The sequence below is a fragment of the Protobothrops mucrosquamatus genome, unplaced genomic scaffold, assembly GCF_001527695.2.
Source record: "Protobothrops mucrosquamatus isolate PMUCROS unplaced genomic scaffold, P.Mucros_1.0 scaffold1956, whole genome shotgun sequence".
NCBI classification, from domain to species: Eukaryota; Metazoa; Chordata; class Lepidosauria; order Squamata; family Viperidae; genus Protobothrops; species Protobothrops mucrosquamatus.
Genome location: NW_015388075.1, coordinates 285,173 through 302,570, shown reverse-complemented (window position 1 = coordinate 302,570; position 17,398 = coordinate 285,173). Strand labels below are relative to the sequence as shown.

At 43.6% G+C, this 17,398-nt stretch overlaps 2 protein-coding genes across 2 annotated transcripts in view; both read left to right on the top strand.

The window, feature by feature from the left end:
- MYO5A (myosin VA) overlaps positions 1 to 11,617 on the top strand; it is a 50,453-nt gene extending 38,836 nt beyond the window's left edge. The window contains exons 28-36 of the mRNA XM_015823707.1: positions 1,127 to 1,220; positions 3,058 to 3,204; positions 4,240 to 4,394; positions 4,997 to 5,086; positions 5,870 to 6,020; positions 6,596 to 6,878; positions 8,545 to 8,719; positions 10,683 to 10,763; positions 11,440 to 11,617. Of these exons, the coding sequence (XP_015679193.1) occupies positions 1,127 to 1,220; positions 3,058 to 3,204; positions 4,240 to 4,394; positions 4,997 to 5,086; positions 5,870 to 6,020; positions 6,596 to 6,878; positions 8,545 to 8,719; positions 10,683 to 10,763; positions 11,440 to 11,592 (1,329 nt within the window). The 3' untranslated portion in view covers positions 11,593 to 11,617. The remainder of the gene's footprint in view (positions 1 to 1,126; positions 1,221 to 3,057; positions 3,205 to 4,239; positions 4,395 to 4,996; positions 5,087 to 5,869; positions 6,021 to 6,595; positions 6,879 to 8,544; positions 8,720 to 10,682; positions 10,764 to 11,439) is intronic.
- Positions 11,618 to 12,062: 445 nt separating this feature from the next.
- Positions 12,063 to 17,398, top strand: part of LOC114923117 (unconventional myosin-Vc-like) — a 16,312-nt gene continuing 10,976 nt past the window's right edge. Inside the window, 1 exon segment of the mRNA XM_029285623.1 lies at positions 12,063 to 12,159. Coding sequence (XP_029141456.1) covers positions 12,063 to 12,159 — 97 coding nt within the window.

The window sequence follows — 17,398 nt, the reverse complement described above, 5'->3', positions numbered from 1 at the left end:
TCACCTACATCGTCCATATAGGACGACTCGGGAACTCAACTCCTACCCCGGGCAGCTCACCTATCCCCTTATGCCCAGGGGAAAGGTATCAAGCCGTTTGACAGCTGATGCTAGCTGTCAAACCGGCTTTTACGCGAAACAGGCGGGAGGCAGCAAACAGCTGCGACCGACGAAGACGCCTGCCACCGGAAGTCTCCGGCATCGCTTTCAGTTGTTCTGAGTTTTTCTCTTATAGCAGGGCTTTTCAACCAGTGGTACGGGTACCACCTGTGGTACATTGGCACCTGGCAGGTGGTATGCGACCATCCTAGAAAAGTGGTAGCAGGGGAGGGGAATGAGCTGAACCGGTGGCAGCACCGCACATGCCTGAGCGAGAGATGGCTGGAGCTGCAGGGCTGTCAGGGCTCAGCGGAAGCGCCAGGATCAGTGCCGCTTTCCAGCTGATAGGTGCTTCTTCGGGGCTGTCAGGGCTCAGCGGAAGCGCCAGGATCAGTGCCAGGCTCCATCTGGAGCTCGGCGCTGATCCTGGCGCTTCTGCTGAGTCCAGAAGCGCCGATCAGCTGGAATGTTGCAGCCTCTCCAGGGTCTTGTGATTTACATTCAGATGCTTGGCAACTGATTCATATTTATGACGGTCACAGTGTCCCAGGGTCATATGAAGTGATCAAAATCTGCTGCAACCACCCAGCAGATGGGAGGTATAAAAACCAAACACCCCCCACCCCACTCCCACTGCCAATCCTCAACAGAAATGCTCACAACAATGAAAACCTCAGACAGGAGGAAGAGCGCCGCCGGGCGGGCAGGCAGGTGTCTTGCTCGGCTGTGCCTTGGGGGGCACTTTTTTCAGTGCCATTGTAACTTTGAACAGTCACGAAGCGAACTGTTGTAAGTCGAGGACTACCTGTACTTTATTACTTTTTTCCTTTTTTTTTTTTTGGTCATCAAGTTTTTGACACCTTGCTGGTGATACTCGGATGTTGCCATATCCTAAAAGTGGTACAATGGGTGAAAAGGTTGAAAAGCCCTGTCTTATAGCACTAACAGCACCGGTTCAGTTTTGTCTGTCGCCTTTTGGGTCCTTTTTTGGCCTCTCACCCGTTCTTTCCTCAATTTTATTGGGTAGGATTTAATGGAACAGCTGGAGAAACAGGACAAGACGGTTCGGAAGCTGAAGAAGCAGCTGAAGGTTTTCGCCAAGAAAATTGATGAGCTCGAAGGTACGGTATTTGCCTGCGACCAAAACGGTTTCTGTTTTTAAATATAAATACAGACGTATTTTACTATGTGTCCGAGGCAAGAATTTCTGATGTTGCTGATGAAAAATACAGTGGTATTCTGCAATAATGGACACAAGAATGGCACAGATTGTCCTAGGAGCCAAATGCAAGCTGATTAACGGAGGATAAACATTCAGCGTATTTTTCTTTATTTACCAAGTGATAGCATATATATTTTTTTGCCAAAAGCAAATGTTCCTTAATCAGCACTCCTGTTCTTTGGAATATGAGAGCACGATATTTGGGGTTATAACAGTAATATATTGACTTTTGGATCCTTCCCTTGTTGTAACAGCTACATAAGACAGAATTTCCGATAGGAGAGAATATTTGTAGCTAAGGGTTAAATTGTGAGAGTCCTCAGTGCTTTCTGAGCTGCGTTGTTTTCTTGCAGACGTTTCATGACCCAACTAGGTAACATCTTCAGTGCTAGAAGGGCGTGGGGTCTCAGGAGGAGAAGGGCTGTGGGATCCTTGGCGCGAGCTAGGTTGCTTTCCTGCAGACGTTTCATGACCCAACTAGGTAACATCTTCAGTGCTAGAAGGGAGTGGGGAGCAAACCATCTCGCCGTGAGATGGGCAGCAAACAAATTTAATAAAAAAATAAAAAATAAATAAAATAAACATTGGTGCAAGAGAAAAAGATGCTTTCCCCCCAACTAATTAATCTTTGTAGAAGGCCAGATGTATTTTGCCACATAAGGCAATTGAATGAAACTGTTCCCGAGGTCTGCTCTTGGTTTGCTTGATTGTTTATCACCCTCCGTTAAGGCATTTTCACAACGACACACCTGAGGGCGAAAAAGCGCTCTCGTAAAGATTACATTAGAGGAGTGGCTGAGATCAAATCATTGCCTTCCCCTTCCCTCGCTAAATATAGGCCAGTGTGTTGACTGTGCCAGGGCATTTCAGCTCCTGAGTTCCTGAATTAAACAAGGTATGCGGGCAGACCAGGAAAATGTCAGAGCTATGTAGAAACTCCGGATTCTAGACGTTAACCTTAGCGGTTTTTCCAGTTGCTCTGTCTGACATGTATTGTCCTAGACTGACACCAGGCCAGGTTAAGTTTCTAGCCAATCAGCATTCCAGAGCACATTTCTGATTTTAACTTTGCTTTGTGAGGGCATTCCTTTACTTTTTCCTTTTTTTTAAAAGAAAAAATGACTCTTATATTTTTTAAGAGGATTCTATAGATTCATAGCCAAGTTCTTTCTTTCTTTCTTTCTTTCTTTCTTTCTTTCTTTCTTTCTTTCTTTCTTTCTTCCTTCCTTCCTTCCTTCCTTCCTTCCTTCCTTCCTTTTTTCTTTCTTTCTTTCTTTCTTTCTTTCTTTCTTTCCTTCCTTTTTCTTTCTTCCTTCCTCTTTTTTCTTTTTTTTTCTTTCTTTCCTTCCTTCCTTCCTTCCTTCCTTCCTTCCTTCCTTCCTTCCTTCCTTCCTTCCTTCCTTCCTTCCTTCCTTCCTTCCTTTCTTTCTTTCTTTCTTTCTTTCCAGGGATGCCCAACCTTGGCAACTTTAAGACCTGCGGACCTCAGCTCCCAGAATCCTCCAGCCAGCATTTTTAAGTTGAACTTTAAAAAGTTGACAAGGTTGGACACCCCTGTTGTGGAGCTTTATAGGTGGTTCATAACCAACATGTACTTTCTCAGGAACTAATTCTCCCAATGGATTATAGCTAATTTCTTAACTCTCAGGAAGATAACTCCACAGTTCAATGCCATCTTTCTGGATCAAATTTTGCTTTTGTTCACGTCCCGTTCTCTCTTCTTTTCCTTAATTTAGTGGGCCACATGGAGAACATTTCACCTGGACAAATCATTGATGAGCCGATACATCCTGTGAATATTCCAAGGAAAGAAAAAGACTTCCAAGGAATGTTAGAATACAAGAAAGAAGATGAACCCAAACTCGTTAAGAATCTTATTTTAGGTGAGAGGCCTTTCTGCTTATCAAATGCACCGAGCGGTGGTTTTGCAAATATACATTGCTTTTGCCATTATGTACAATTTAATTGTTAGTCTACTGCACAGCATGATCCCTTTTGTCCTTCAAGAGCATTATGCTCTTCTGTTCTATAATAAGCCCAGATAATTTTTTTTTAAATTGGTGAGTGCACAAAGAAAGACAAACTTGGAACAGAATCAACAGCGTCCATCTAAAAAGAACAGAGAAGTATTAGTTCTTGAAAAGACTTTTGACAAATTATTTTGCCTTTGAGAGTCTTGATTCCTTGAAACTGGCTGGACCAGTTTTTGGCAGCATTTTCAGAAGTGGCTTGCCATTGTCTCCCTCCTAGGGCTAAGTGGCACTGGCTGAGTGCCGCGGTTGGCTTCATGCCTAAGGCAGGACAAGAACTGGTATCCTCCTAGTTGCCTTAAACCAGGGGTCCCCAACCCCCGGTCCATGGACCAGTACCGGGCCGCAGCCTGCCAGCAACCAGGCCACACAAACAAGCAAAGCCCTATCGGCGGGATGCAGGCAGCACACAAAACCACATCCGGTCCGGTCCGCGGAAGAACCTCTCTCCACATAACCGGTCCCTGGTGCCCCAAAGGTTGTGGGCCTCTGCCTTAAACCACTTCTGACTCTCTGCAGTTTTATTACGGCATGTTAAGTACAGGGGGCACAATGGCTCAGAGCTTGTCAGCTTGAAAGCTGACAGACCAGGTTTGAGACCCGGGTGCCGCTTGATGGGATGAGCTCCCGTCACTCGCCCCAGCTCCTGCCCATTTAGCAATTCGAAACACAGATAGATAAATAGGTGCCGCTTCGGTGGGAAGGTAACAGTGTTCCGTGCACCTTTGGCTGGCCACATGACCCCGGAAATGTCTTTGGACAACTCTGGCTCCCTTGGCTAAGAAACGGAGATGAGCAGCGCCCCCTAGAGTCGGGCAGGGGAAGCCTTTACCTTTAAACACAGAGGTCTGTGAATTCCTGTGTTCCTCTTTGTGACTTCTCCCTCAGAACTGAAGCCTCGGGGAGTGGCAGTGAATCTCATCCCAGGGCTGCCAGCTTACATTTTGTTCATGTGCGTCCGCCACGCCGACTACCTGAACGATGATCAGAAAGTGAGGTCCTTGCTGACGTCTACGATTAACGGCATCAAAAAAATTTTGAAGGTCAGTTTACAGGGTTCCGTTGAAATGTCAGTCCGGAGTTTATTAAAAAAAATTAACAGCTGATGAGCTCGTCTCGAAATCAAATGGTTACACCACCACTCTGTTATGAAAACATGTATTAAAGTATTTTTTCTGTTGGAATAATAAAAGACAACTAGCACCATCTCCATCAGTGGCACAGATTCCACGATGCAGAAATTGATTCAAAGAGAGTCCCAGAGGTGGTTTTTAAAAAGACAAGTGGACGTCTGTTTTTTCTTAAAGACATTTCGCTTCTCATCCAAGAAGCGTCTTCAGTTCTGACTGAAATTTCTTGGATGAGAAGTGAAATGTCTTCAAGGAAAAACAAAAATCCAGTTAACTTTTGGGGGGGAAAAACACAACATCACTTTTGGGACAACCATGACCTGGATGACTGAGAATCTCCACAGACAGTCAAAGAGAGTTACGCAGAAATCTGTGCAGGATCTAATGCAATGTGGAAGTGCTGCACCTTTTAATTTAGCGAAAGTAATATTCCGTTATCGATAACCTTGCATTTTAATCCTCTTTTAATGCACATTGCCTTTTCATCATTACTGTTCGTGTATTTTTGCTTTTAGAAAAGAGGCGATGACTTTGAAACAGTCTCCTTCTGGCTGTCCAATACGTGCCGATTTTTGCACTGTTTGAAGCAATACAGCGGCGAAGAAGTAAGTTTCCCATTTTGGTTTATTTCTGTTGGTGAAAGCGCTTTGAACATTTGAAGTGGGAGTGAGGCTTCATTCCGCTTCTTGTGCCATATCCGTTATCGGACCTTGGCGATCATATTGGCGATCCTGTTTTTATCAGCAGCCGCACGAAAAAGTGCTGCTGAGTTTTGTCCAAACCAGTCCCTTAGATTTTGAAGCCACAATGTTCTTCTTCTGCCTGGACCTCGTTTGCCTTCAATCTTTCCCTGGAGGAGTAAATGGAGTATGCCGTATTTTTCTGGGTGTCGCATCACATGTCCGAAATATTCTAATTTTTGTTTTTTAATTGTTTTGATGATTTCCCTTGGCTTTCCCAGGCGGCTTATCACCTCCTCATTTCTGATCTTGTCAACCCAGCTTATACGTAACAGCCGCCTGTAAATCCACATTTCAAATGCTTCCAGTCTCTTCAGGTGGCCTTCTGTCAGAGACCAACTCTCTGCTCCATAGAGCAGGATAGAGAAAATATAGCCTCTGACAAGCCTGATTTTCAGTCTTAGGCTTATGTCGTGACTGCAGAAGACCTTTTTCATTTTGAAGAATGCTGTTCGGGCTTTCTCTATCCTTGTCTTTACTTCAGTGGTCATGTCCTCATTCCGCTATCAGGCTTAAAGGAAGTTAGCCATACTGTTCTTCATCAAAAGGATGTTTTAAAAAAGTTACTATCCTCCTCACCTGTTTGAATACGACAACATAAAATACATTAATACTAACTTGGCTGTATTTTCCCCCCCGTACCTGCAGGGGTTTATGAAGCATAACACATCTCGTCAGAACGAACATTGCCTGACTAATTTCGACCTTGCTGAGTACAGACAAGTGCTAAGTGACCTGGCCATCCAGATTTACCAGCAGCTGGTTCGGGTTCTGGAGAATATTTTGCAACCGATGATTGGTAAGGCGAAACTAAATGACAGAAGAGAGAAACCAGTGTGTGGTTTTGTTTTTTCTCATTAAGAAAGTCATTTTCATCATTTGGATTTTCCTCCGATAATGTCCGTTGATATTACTGTGCAACGGAAGAATTTCGTTTTGTGTAAGCCGAGTTCAGAGGTTACTTTGCCACGTGCTTAGGGTTATTAAGCAAATTCAACTGTGGCTGTCTATAGCTACTACAGGCAGCCCTTGACTTACGACAGTTCATTTAATGACCGTTGGAAGTTACAACGGCACTGAAAAAAGTGACTTGTGATCCTTTGCACACTGACGACCACTGCAGCATCTCCATAGTCATGTGATTCACATTCAGACACTCGGAAACTGACTCACATTTATGATGGTTGCAGTGTCCCGGGGTCGTGTGATCCCCTTTTGCAGGGGTAGGCAACCTCGGCTCTTTTATGACTCATGGACCTCAACTCCCAGAATTCCTGAGTCAGCATAGCCGTTTATTCCTGCTTCTTTTGGTTTGGTTTGGTTTTGTTTTCAGAAAGAGTCTTCCTCAACTGAATTAATGACCTCTTTCCTCAGTTTCAGGAATGCTGGAGCATGAAACCATCCAAGGAGTGTCCGGGGTGAAGCCCACCGGCCTACGCAAGAGAACCTCTAGCATTGCCGACGAAGGGACCTACACCTTGGACTCCATCATGCGTCAGCTGAACACCTTCCACTCCATCATGTGCCAGCACGGCATGGATCCTGAGCTGATCAAGCAGGTGGTCAAGCAGATGTTCTACATCATTGGGGCCGTGACCCTCAATAACCTTCTCCTGAGAAAAGACATGTGCTCCTGGAGCAAAGGAATGCAGATTAGGTGGGGAGATCTCTTTCAGTATTTTAAGTCCTTTAAGTCAGTGGTTCTCAACCTGTGGGTCGGGACCCCATTTGGGGTCGATCGACCATTTCACGGGGGTCACCAAGCAAGGCTGTCTGCCATTTTTTTTGTCTGCCATTTTTTTTGTCTGCCATTTTTTCCCCTTTTCCGGCGGGTGCCTTACCTCCCTTCGGCTGGGCCAGCTGGTGGTCGGCCTGCTCCGTCTCTGCCGCTTGCCAGCTAAGCGTCGGCCAGCGCAGGGGGCGGAACCACGCATGCGCGGCACTCCCGGGCAGGGAAAGTCCTCGACTTACGACCGGTTTAGTCCTCGACTTACGACCGGTTTAGTCCTCGACTTACGACCGGTTGGGGTCGCGGCATTAAAAAGGTTGAGAACCACTGCTTTAAGTCCTTTTTTAAGACACACTGCTTGGCTGAGCAGGGAATTATTTTGAGTCAGCTGATTGTCTTGTGTTCTTAACATGAAGATCTTCCTGGGCTGGAGTACCTAGGCCAGTGGTGGCGATCCTATGGCACGCGTGCCACAGGTGGCACCCGGAGCCCGCTCTGTGGGCACGCATGCCGTTGCCCCAGCCCTGCCTCCCCACAACCCCCTCCTCACCAACAGCCTTCCCGGAGGAGAGGCTCCCCCAGGCACAGCCCACACAGCAGCGCAGCCAAGCACATGGCAGCCGGGAAGCAGGGGCAAGACTCCACCCTCGCGCCCCATCACGTGCAGATGATGCTGCGGGGTAAGGGCAGAGGGCGTGGCCGCCATGGCGCTGCAAGGCTGCCTAGGCGATCTGTGGTGAGTGGCCTTGTGGGTGGGCGGAGTGGGGGGCAGAGTGGGGGTGGGCCAGGGGGCTGGGTGGTTTTTGGGCACTCAGTCTCTAAAAGGTTCGCCATCACTGACCTAGGCAGATCTGTAGCTGTGAAGGTTGGCCCCTATATTTCTATACACAATAAATGAACGATGCACAAATGAATATTTCCGAAAGCGTCCCCCAGATGAACAGTCACTAAACAGGGCAGTTGTTAAACAAAAGCTACCTGTAGTTTTAAGTCTAATGTTACGCTCTAAATGGGATACCCTGCCAAATAACTTCCTTTTCATATGTGAATAATGACGACAACCGTTTACATTTAAATGCCGCCTGACTCTTGGCTGTTCTTGGTGACTTACAGATTGTTAGAAATGGGGGGGGGGGAACCATAAAACAAAGGACAGGTATGGCAGAGAAAGGCCACAAATGGTCTGATTGACTAGCCTATTTTAAAAAGTCAGAATTCCTGAGCAGACTAGTATGTTTTTCTGTTGTTCTGAATCAAAACCCAGTTTCCCCCATTAACTATAAAAAAAGACAAATCGATGGGAAAAAAAACCTTCCTTCTAGCAAACTTCACACTAAGTACCAGAAAGAGTAGAAATTAGGGGGTTTTCATTCCGTGTTTAGTCTTCTCAAGATAGCCTGAGCATTCTTGCCCACAACAAGGAGCTGCTGTTTCCCTCGTTAACAAACATTTTTGTTAATAATTAACAGAATACCTCTTGAAGGGCTACTGAGCAAGAATGCCTTAAAGAAAACCATTTCCACTGGTACAGACAGACTGAAAAAAGTGGCTAAAGGTTTTGATTTATTTTTTTCAAAACACATCCCACCCGCAGGTACAATGTAAGCCAGCTGGAAGAATGGCTTCGTGACAAAAACCTCATGACCAGCGGCGCCAAGGAGACCCTGGAGCCGTTGATCCAGGCCGCTCAGCTGCTGCAGGTGAAAAAGAAGACCGATGAGGACGCGGGGGCCATCTGCTCCATGTGCCACGCGTTGACTACCGCCCAGGTAACCCTCTTTCTGGAAAAGAGCAACAAAGATGATTAGGGGACCAGAGGCTAAAACATATGAGGAACGATTGATGGAATTGGGTATGTCTAGTTTAATGAAGAGAAGGACGAGGGGTGACACGATAGCAGACTTCCAATATCTCAGGGGCTGCCCCAAAGAAGAGGGAGTCAAGCTATTCTCTAAAGCCCCTGAAGGCAGGGCAAGAAGCAACGGAGAGAAACTAATCAAGGGGAGAAGCAACCTAGAACTAAGGAGAAACTTCCTGACAGTTAGAACAATTAACCAGTGGAACAACCTGCCTCCAGAAGTGGTGACTGCTCCAACACTGGAAGTTTTTAAGAAGAGACTGGACAGCCATTTGTCCGAAATGGTATAGGGCAGGGGTAGGCAACCTTGGCTCTTTTGTGACTCGTGGACTTCAACTCCCAGAATTCCTGAGCCATCCTGGCTCAGCATGGAAACCTCTCCATTTTTCCTCAGCATGGCTGGCTCAGGAATTCTGGGAGTTGAAGTCCACGAGTCATAAAAGAGCCAAGGTTGCCTACCCCTGGTATAGGGTCTTCTGCTTGGATGGGGGGGGGGGTTGGAGTAGAAGATCTCCAAGGTCCCTTCCAACCACCCTGGCTGAGTTGCCCGCACAATCTGCCTTTTGCCATTTTGCTCTTCCGGTGGAATTCGGCTTCCCTGCCCGTTGAGATCAGCAGGGTGAGCCACATAAAAATGCCACGATAGAAAAGGAGTCTGCCAAACGTAGATGACAATTCAAGAGAGACATTAAAAAAAAAACAAAGGTCTGAGTTTTGTTTTCAGGATTGATTTCGGGGAGAAGAACAGAAAGACACTCTTTGTTCTTTTATTTTATTTATTTATTATTTTAATTTGTATACCGCCCTTCTCCCATAGGACTCAGGGCGGTTCACAGCATATTAAAAACAAATAGTAAACACAAAATACAAAAAATTACAAAATACAAAAATACAGAAAATAAACCCCGATAAAAGCCGAATTAAAACCAAATATTACAAGCTGTGTTTCGAATTAAATACTTTTNTGCCTAAAATCCTCCCTAGGTCAGGCCCGCTTGCTGAAAAAGCCATGTCTTGAGGGCGCGGCGGAAAGTAAGGAGATCCGGAATCATCCGGATCTCGGGGGGTAGTTCATTCCAGAGGGTGGGGGCACCCACAGAGTAGGCCCTCCCCCTGGGGGTCGCCAGCCTACATTGCTTGGCCGACGGCACCCTGAGGAGGCCCACTCTGTGGGAGCAGAAGGATTTCTTTTTAATCCTTTGGAGCGGAGCGTGATGTCTGTTTAGCATAATTTTGACCACTTGCATTCCAATGTTGCTATCCACTGAAACAGGATGGACTGCTTTGAAGAAGTGAGCAACGATGATTGTTTTTTTTTAAAAAAAAATCCCGCAGTGATTTAAGAATTCAGGCTGAATGCAGATTTTGTGTCAGTTAGGAGCGATCCTATTGCAGTCACATCATGGTTTAACATCTCCTCATGACTTAGATTTAAAACATTGGTTAGGGCTTGAGCAGGGTCTATAAGATTATCTGGGACACTACACATCCTCTTCACGACCTGTTTTCCTTGTTCCCTTCTGGGAGGAGGGGGCTTCGTGGTATCCGAAGCAGAACATCCAGATTCAGCCACAGTTTCATTCCATACAGCATTAACCTTGTGAACTCTCAAGCTTCCTCCTTCCGTTATATATTCAAGATGGACAGTATTTAAACATTTATTTATGTATATGTAGGGGGGTGGGTCTATACATATGTTCATAGTGTGTTTAGGTGTGTGTCATGTATGTGTTTCACTTTGAGAGCGGGCATCTAAATTTCATTTTTGATGTGTGCCGTTGTGCCCACAGTAAAAAAAAATGACAATAAAGGTTTTATCTTATCTTAAATAGCAAGAATCTGCTAGCATTATCTTTTTTCTCTCTCTCTTTTAGATTGTGAAAGTGTTGAACCTATATACTCCCGTTAATGAGTTTGAAGAAAGAGTGTCTGTGTCTTTTATCCGGACAATACAGGTAATAACAACCAGCGGCAATTCACGAAAACATTGCTTTCCATAAGCTTGTGTCTCAAAGGAATATTTAATATCTACATGCAGGGTAAATTCAGTGCAAATTTGCTTTTAAACAACATCTTGCCATTTGTTTTTTTGGAAAAATAAAATAAGAATAGGGTTATTATTATTATTTTTTAAAAAATGTATATAATCCAAACAGTCTTGGATAGAATGTCGAACTGTGTACAGGTAGTCCTTGACTTAGGACCATAATTGAGCCCAACCTTTTTGTTGTTAAGTGAGACATTTGTTCAATGAATTTAGCCCCAATTTTACGACCTTTCTTGGCTCTGTCGTTAAGCGGATCACTGCCGTTCTTTAAATTAGTAACGCAGTTGCTAAGCGAATCGGGCTTCCCCCCCCTTGACTTTGCCTGTCAGAAGGTCTCAAAGGGTGATCACATGACGCCCGGGACACTGCGACCGCCATAAATGTGAGTCCGTGGCCAAGCAGCTGAATTTTGATCACATGACCACGAGGATGTTGCAACGGCCGTTAAGTGTAAAAAAAGGTCATAATTCATTTTTTTCTCAGTGCTGTTGTAACTCCAAATGGTCACTAAGGGAACGGTAGTTAAGTTGAGGACTGCCTGTATTTAAATAAGACACTAATGCGATCTGTTCTTCTCTTTGCAGCTGCGTATGCGAGACAGGAAGGATACTCCCCAACTCTTAATGGATGCTAAGCATATTTTCCCTGTTACTTTCCCATTCAACCCGTCCTCTCTCGCACTAGAAACGATCCAGATTCCCGCAAGTTTGGGTCTAGGATTCATCTCTCGGGTCTGAACCAAGAACAGAGTTAAGCTGTTGACCATCAGTTTCTATTTATCGTCTCTGAGCGGTGAAAACAAATTGAGTCTAAAGCCATTGAGGCATGGAGAGGAATAGAGGAAAAAGACTGGAAGGGAATCGCATTGCAGAAAACTGGAATGCGTCATAATTGTTTCACAACTGGAAGCCGATAGAAACCATCCACATTTGTACAAAATTCACACTCATCCCGTGCAGAGGCCTACCTAAAACCTTAAAGGGTAGAAACCACGCACGTTTGTATAAATTCACTCCTCCCGTGCCGAGGCCTACCTAAAGCTTTCAGGTTAAGGAAAAGATCAGTGCACCCTTTAATGTTTCTCTCCCCCCCCCCCCGGGTTGCTTGCAAGCTCTGTCTTATATTTGCATTGTAAACCAAAAACAATCTGTGACCGATAAATCGCGGTTGCTCTCTTTTTCCTTTCCACGCTAAGGTCAACATTATAATGTGCATCTGGTGGCAAAGAGCCGATTGTGTGAAGAGGACTCAGTTCTCAGTTTTAGCGGCTCTGAGAATCCCGTCCTTTATTCCGTATTTCACACGTACACCTTTTTTTTTTTTGTAGAAAACGGTCACCGATTGCAGATTGTTTCTGTGTCTCCACTGCGTGGAAAGGTGTCATTCCAGTGCAAAGGTGTGAGTGTGTGACCTCCAATCCATAATGTGTTTCTGATGCTCACGTTGATCAGGAAGTGAAAGCTGAGAATATGTTAAAGCTGCTTGTAAGATATTTTCAGCATTCTTAAGTCACAAATGATTTGCCAGTTAACAGGGACCAGCGAGGAGCTAAAACCAAGTGCGATTTTCAGAAAAGGATGGAAATATTTAGGGGTAGCTTCTGTGTATGTGTATATATATATTATACTGCTCAAAAAAATAAAGGGAACATTTTAACATGGAACTGAAGGGGTTTGCGTTCCCTTTATTTTTTTGAGCAGTATATATATACACAGACTCATATATACGTATATATACATATATATTTCAAAGATCTGAAAATTTAATAGAGACAGGCAACATACAGTATCATTGATCAGGCATTTTGCCTGTACAAACCATAAAATCCATGAAATAAATAGAAATAGTCATACTCTTAGAAAGCACCATTCATATTAGGACAAGGTTAATAAATAAGTTTTTTTTTTGATAGGTTTCAACCTGAGAGATAATGGATCAAATTAATTGATTGCCTTCCTATTTATGTCAATGTGACATAAATAATGAACTAATGAAAAGTGTTTTGGTTTACAGTCTGGTACAATAGAGCTGCTTATTTGTACTGTTTCAAACCATATCAGAAGTGTCGCGGTCTATGGTGTTCTTTTAAATGTACAATAATTTTTAAGGAGCAGAAATGCAAGTTTGTAAGATCACTGCAACTTTAATAGTCCGGTCTTTTAATAAGATTTATGCCAGTGTCAAGAAACATATAAGTAGTAACAGGAAACGATAACTAAGCACAATCTAAAGAAACTGGAACCTGTTTTCTAAAGTCAAAGAAAAACCCAGCGACATTATATTTTATATTTATTTATTTGTTTTGGTGTATGTTGCTTTTCATTTTTTTGTCTTTTATTTGCTGGATGTGTAATGAGAATGTGTAATATTTATTTTGTAGGTTGGGAAGGAGTTTTTTTTAATAGGGAAAGCGTTCATCTAAAATGCATCTCAAACATTTAATCTGGAAAAGAAGCTGTTCCTCTACTATTAGTACCGCTCCCAACCTTATGATTTTCTTAAAAGCTTGCTACATATTCATTTTTAAAAAAAAAATTAATGCTATCCCTGATTTGGACCCACTTTATTAAAAAAAAAAGGAAATATTCATTTTCTGTTTCCATGGGAACATTTCATTTAGACACATTATGAATATAATCTATGTAAAAGATTTTGCCAAAGTCTCTCAGGCTGCAGACAGAATACTTGTCATGATTTCCCCCAGTGTGAAACTGACATTTTGAAATATTTGTGGACCCTCACTTCAAGTTCTCCGGGCCCCCTTTTTAAAAAAATAAAATAAAATAAAATAAACCAGGTACGGTCAGTGATGATCAGATATACAAAAGAAGATGTTACATATCCTGAAACTGCCGTGTGCAATATTTTAATGTATCCTAACAACTGAGTTGTGTTTACTTTCAAACATCTCTCTGCTGTAAATGCACATTATTAAAAAGGTCTAGTACTGGATTTAATTTCTCTGTGCACCTAAAAGATGCTGTCACTTGAAACAGCTTTAAATAGGTTTTCACATGCAAAAGAGATGTGACTGACAGGGACACTGTTGAGGTAAATAAAAGACACCCCCTCCCCATTCTTTTTGTTTTGTTTTCTTGTGGGAAGGGAAGCATATGCTCTTTAATTGATTTTTTAAAAAAATATATATATATATTCAGGTACTCAAGTATTGCCTTTAATACATGTTCTTTATTTATGATACATTAATAGGTCTTTACTTGAAAATGTGCATTTTCTTTTATAGCTGGCACTACGTATAACAAAAACTAAGAGGATGTGTTCCTCCTAGAGTTACTTTAAAATGCTCTATTAAAAGGTCAACTTCCTCTGTGGCTCTAGCCAGTTGGAGTTTGTTACTACAAAGGGGCTGAAAGTTGAGGTCCGAAGAGTGGCCATTTCCATCCCCAATGGCTTCCTAAATTATCTGAACTTTATTCTCATCATCTCCCAGCCACAGGTGTAAATTAATCAATTTCCCCTTTGTGTGGTCAGTTTCTCTGTGTGTGTGGGTGTGTGCTGTGCAGTCAAACAATAGGTGTCCAAAACACTCTTTCTTAGAGAAGGTGAAAATATAGAAGAATAGAGTTTTAATCAGTCATCTTTAGGGCAACAATGGAGCACCTGAGTGAAACTCAAAAAAATGTTTCAGAGACACTGCTTGTGACACTCGTGACACTATGTGGCATTGGCGGTTGGATGGGGGTATGTGTTATCTCTTCCCCCCTTCCCCCCAAGTTTTACATCTTCCCAGTGAAATTTGCCACACTGGTTGTGGATTGTGAGAGTTCATGTTCAGAATCTTGGATGGCAAAGTACACTAACTTTTCAACACTTACTGGATTCTTAGCATCCTGTATAACAGGTATGTCCACCCTTGGCAGTTTTAAGACTTCGGAACTTCAACTCCCAGAATTCCCTAGCCATGCTGGCTAGGGAATTCTGGGAGTTGAAGTCCATAGGCCTTAAAAGTTGGACAACCCCCCCCCGCTGCATAATGAAAAGGCTGTAAGAGAAATTATATAAGGAGACAGCATTACTTTTAAAATCTAGCAGCCCAATTATTTCCCCCCCCAGCCAATATATCTTTTTACTGAGTCTCTAGAAATACTGGAATCCTGCCTTTTCATTTCAACTAAGTAATTTTTTTCCCAAGAATTTGACAATTCCAGAAGCGATTACGATGCTATTGTTTAGATATGTGGTTTTTAATTTTTCATTTTGTTTGTATAAAAGCCTTATTGTATCTTGTTTACTAATAAGGGTGATGGATGCCTGTCGGCATTATCCTCCTCCTAAGTAATCTGATTAATGTATCTTTCTCTCACATTAAAACTGAATGCTGCTTTCTATGTTTTAAAGGAGTTCCAAGTTTAACTGTGCTCTGTAATTCATCCAATGCTTTACGTATCAGTATTTTACGTGCACTTTTTATGGGTCTAATATTTTACGGTTACATGCTAGAAAAGCAGCTGTTTTCAAGTTAGAATTTGTAGCATCTAACACAATTTTGAGTTTTGCTTATTTCCCCCCCCCTTTAAAATATGACCATGTTGTTTTAATGTGGAAGTGTTGCCATCTCTTTTATTTTAACTGATATTCTACAATTTCTCTCCTTCCCAAGTGTGCTGAAAGACGTGCTTTTGAAACGTATAGACCCAAAATATTCCTCCAATATTACCTCATTACTGTAGGTTTCAGATAGTTTTCGCTTTCCTTCTAATGTTCTCTGCTCCTATAATATAATCTTGCGCCCCGCGATTGGAAGAATGTTTTTCTTGCTTAGTCTGGAACAATTTTGTTTTATGGAATGTGCAATTTGTGCAATCCTGGGCATCCTTTTAAAGCCCCTAAGAAAGTTGCAGGTAAGGGTTAAATGCACTGTATTCAAAACGTGCTTGCTTTGATCATACAGCTCCTTTCTTGTTTGTGCTGGATCTGTTTGTTTTCAGTGCCCATCCCCAGAATATCCTAAGAGGGCTGGGGGCATTGATTTGTCTGTTTCCACGTGTACGCAGCTTTGTGCATCAGACATCAAGTCACAATAAATTTGCACTATTCATAATAGGTCTTTCCTGCTGGTACAAATATGTCTGCTTTTGGGGGGCAGATTGTCCAAGGACATCCAGTCTCACCCACAGCAGACTTTAGCAAAATAAAACAATTTCAGGTCTACACGTGGATACAGAGTTATTATTCTTGATCCCAATAATAATTTTTTCTCAAAGCAAACACTCCTTCAGTTAATTTGCTATCTCAAACCATTGTATCTTTTTTTGCTTTTGAGACTTTCAAAACTGGACACATTTCAACTGGTTTTTTTGTTTTGTTTTGTTTTGTTTTTTAAAAAAATGGCTTGATCACTGTACTTTTAAACTTGCAATTCCTTTTGAAGCAAAAACAACAGGGTTTGAGGTCTTTTACCCACTAGGCGTAGATAGAAACCAAAATGTTAATCTGAATGACTTAAAAGCTTGGAATTGTCATGGCGTCTGACATAATTAATTAATAAATGTATGCTTCGTAAATGCTGTATCTTAGAAGAAATGTCCAAATAAAAGGAAAAACGCTAAAAAGTCTTTATTTTTCAGTCTCTTGTATGAAAGGCTATTGATGAAAGGGATGCATTCAGTCATAACGTTTAACATACTTCAGTACCTGTCCATGAACTCATCTCAACGTGCCTTGGGCCTAATAAAGGACCACCTACTGTATATAGATCCATCCTTGATGCCCGGAAATTGCTTAGAAAAGTCCTATATTCCAAAATGCCATCACTTGCATTTGATACTTGCATTCCCCACCCCACCCCGCCATTTCTACATTGAAAACTACACAATAGATGGTGACAATGGCCTTTTCGTTTTTTGTTTTTTATAAAGGGGGTGCGTGGAAAAAACGTCCCTGAAGCCAGGAGGGCGCCTTACATTCAGGTCACACACACACCCTTCCAGTTTTTACCGAGATGGCTTTTAGGCTAACAGAAACCTACCCATTCGGTGTCCGGAACATCTGGACCAATTTGGCAAGCTTGTGGGAACATCTGGCGCGAGGCTCCTGAGCAATTCAAAAGCGCGCGCGTGGTTTTGTGCCAGTTTGCTGGGGCGTCCGCGGTGTGTGTGTGTGTATGTGTGTGTGTGTGTGTTCGGCCTCGGGGGAGGTCGATAGGCCAGCTTTGCTACGCGAGTTCCACGAAGGGCGACTTGTCCCTTCCGTGCCCTTCCCTGCCCGGCTTCGCGTGTCCTGTGAATGCAACCGCTCGGGCTGGAGAGGGGAAGCGGAGCTGGCGCTGGAGAGGCGCGCAAAACAAGGCAGCTCCAACCCGGATCCTGCCGGGGAGACCCTCCCTCCCTCTCCCCGCGGAGGGGGCCCGAGGGCAGCTCCCTCCGCGGGGGCGGCCGGCAAGGAAGCAAACAAACGTGGCGCTCCGGCTGCCGGCGGGGAGGGACGGAGGGAGGGAAGGAGGGCGCGGGAGGCGGCGGCGCGGAGCCCCACCTCCGGCCGGCCAGAGCGCAGCGGGCAGGGCGCGCACCTTCCCCGCCGCCG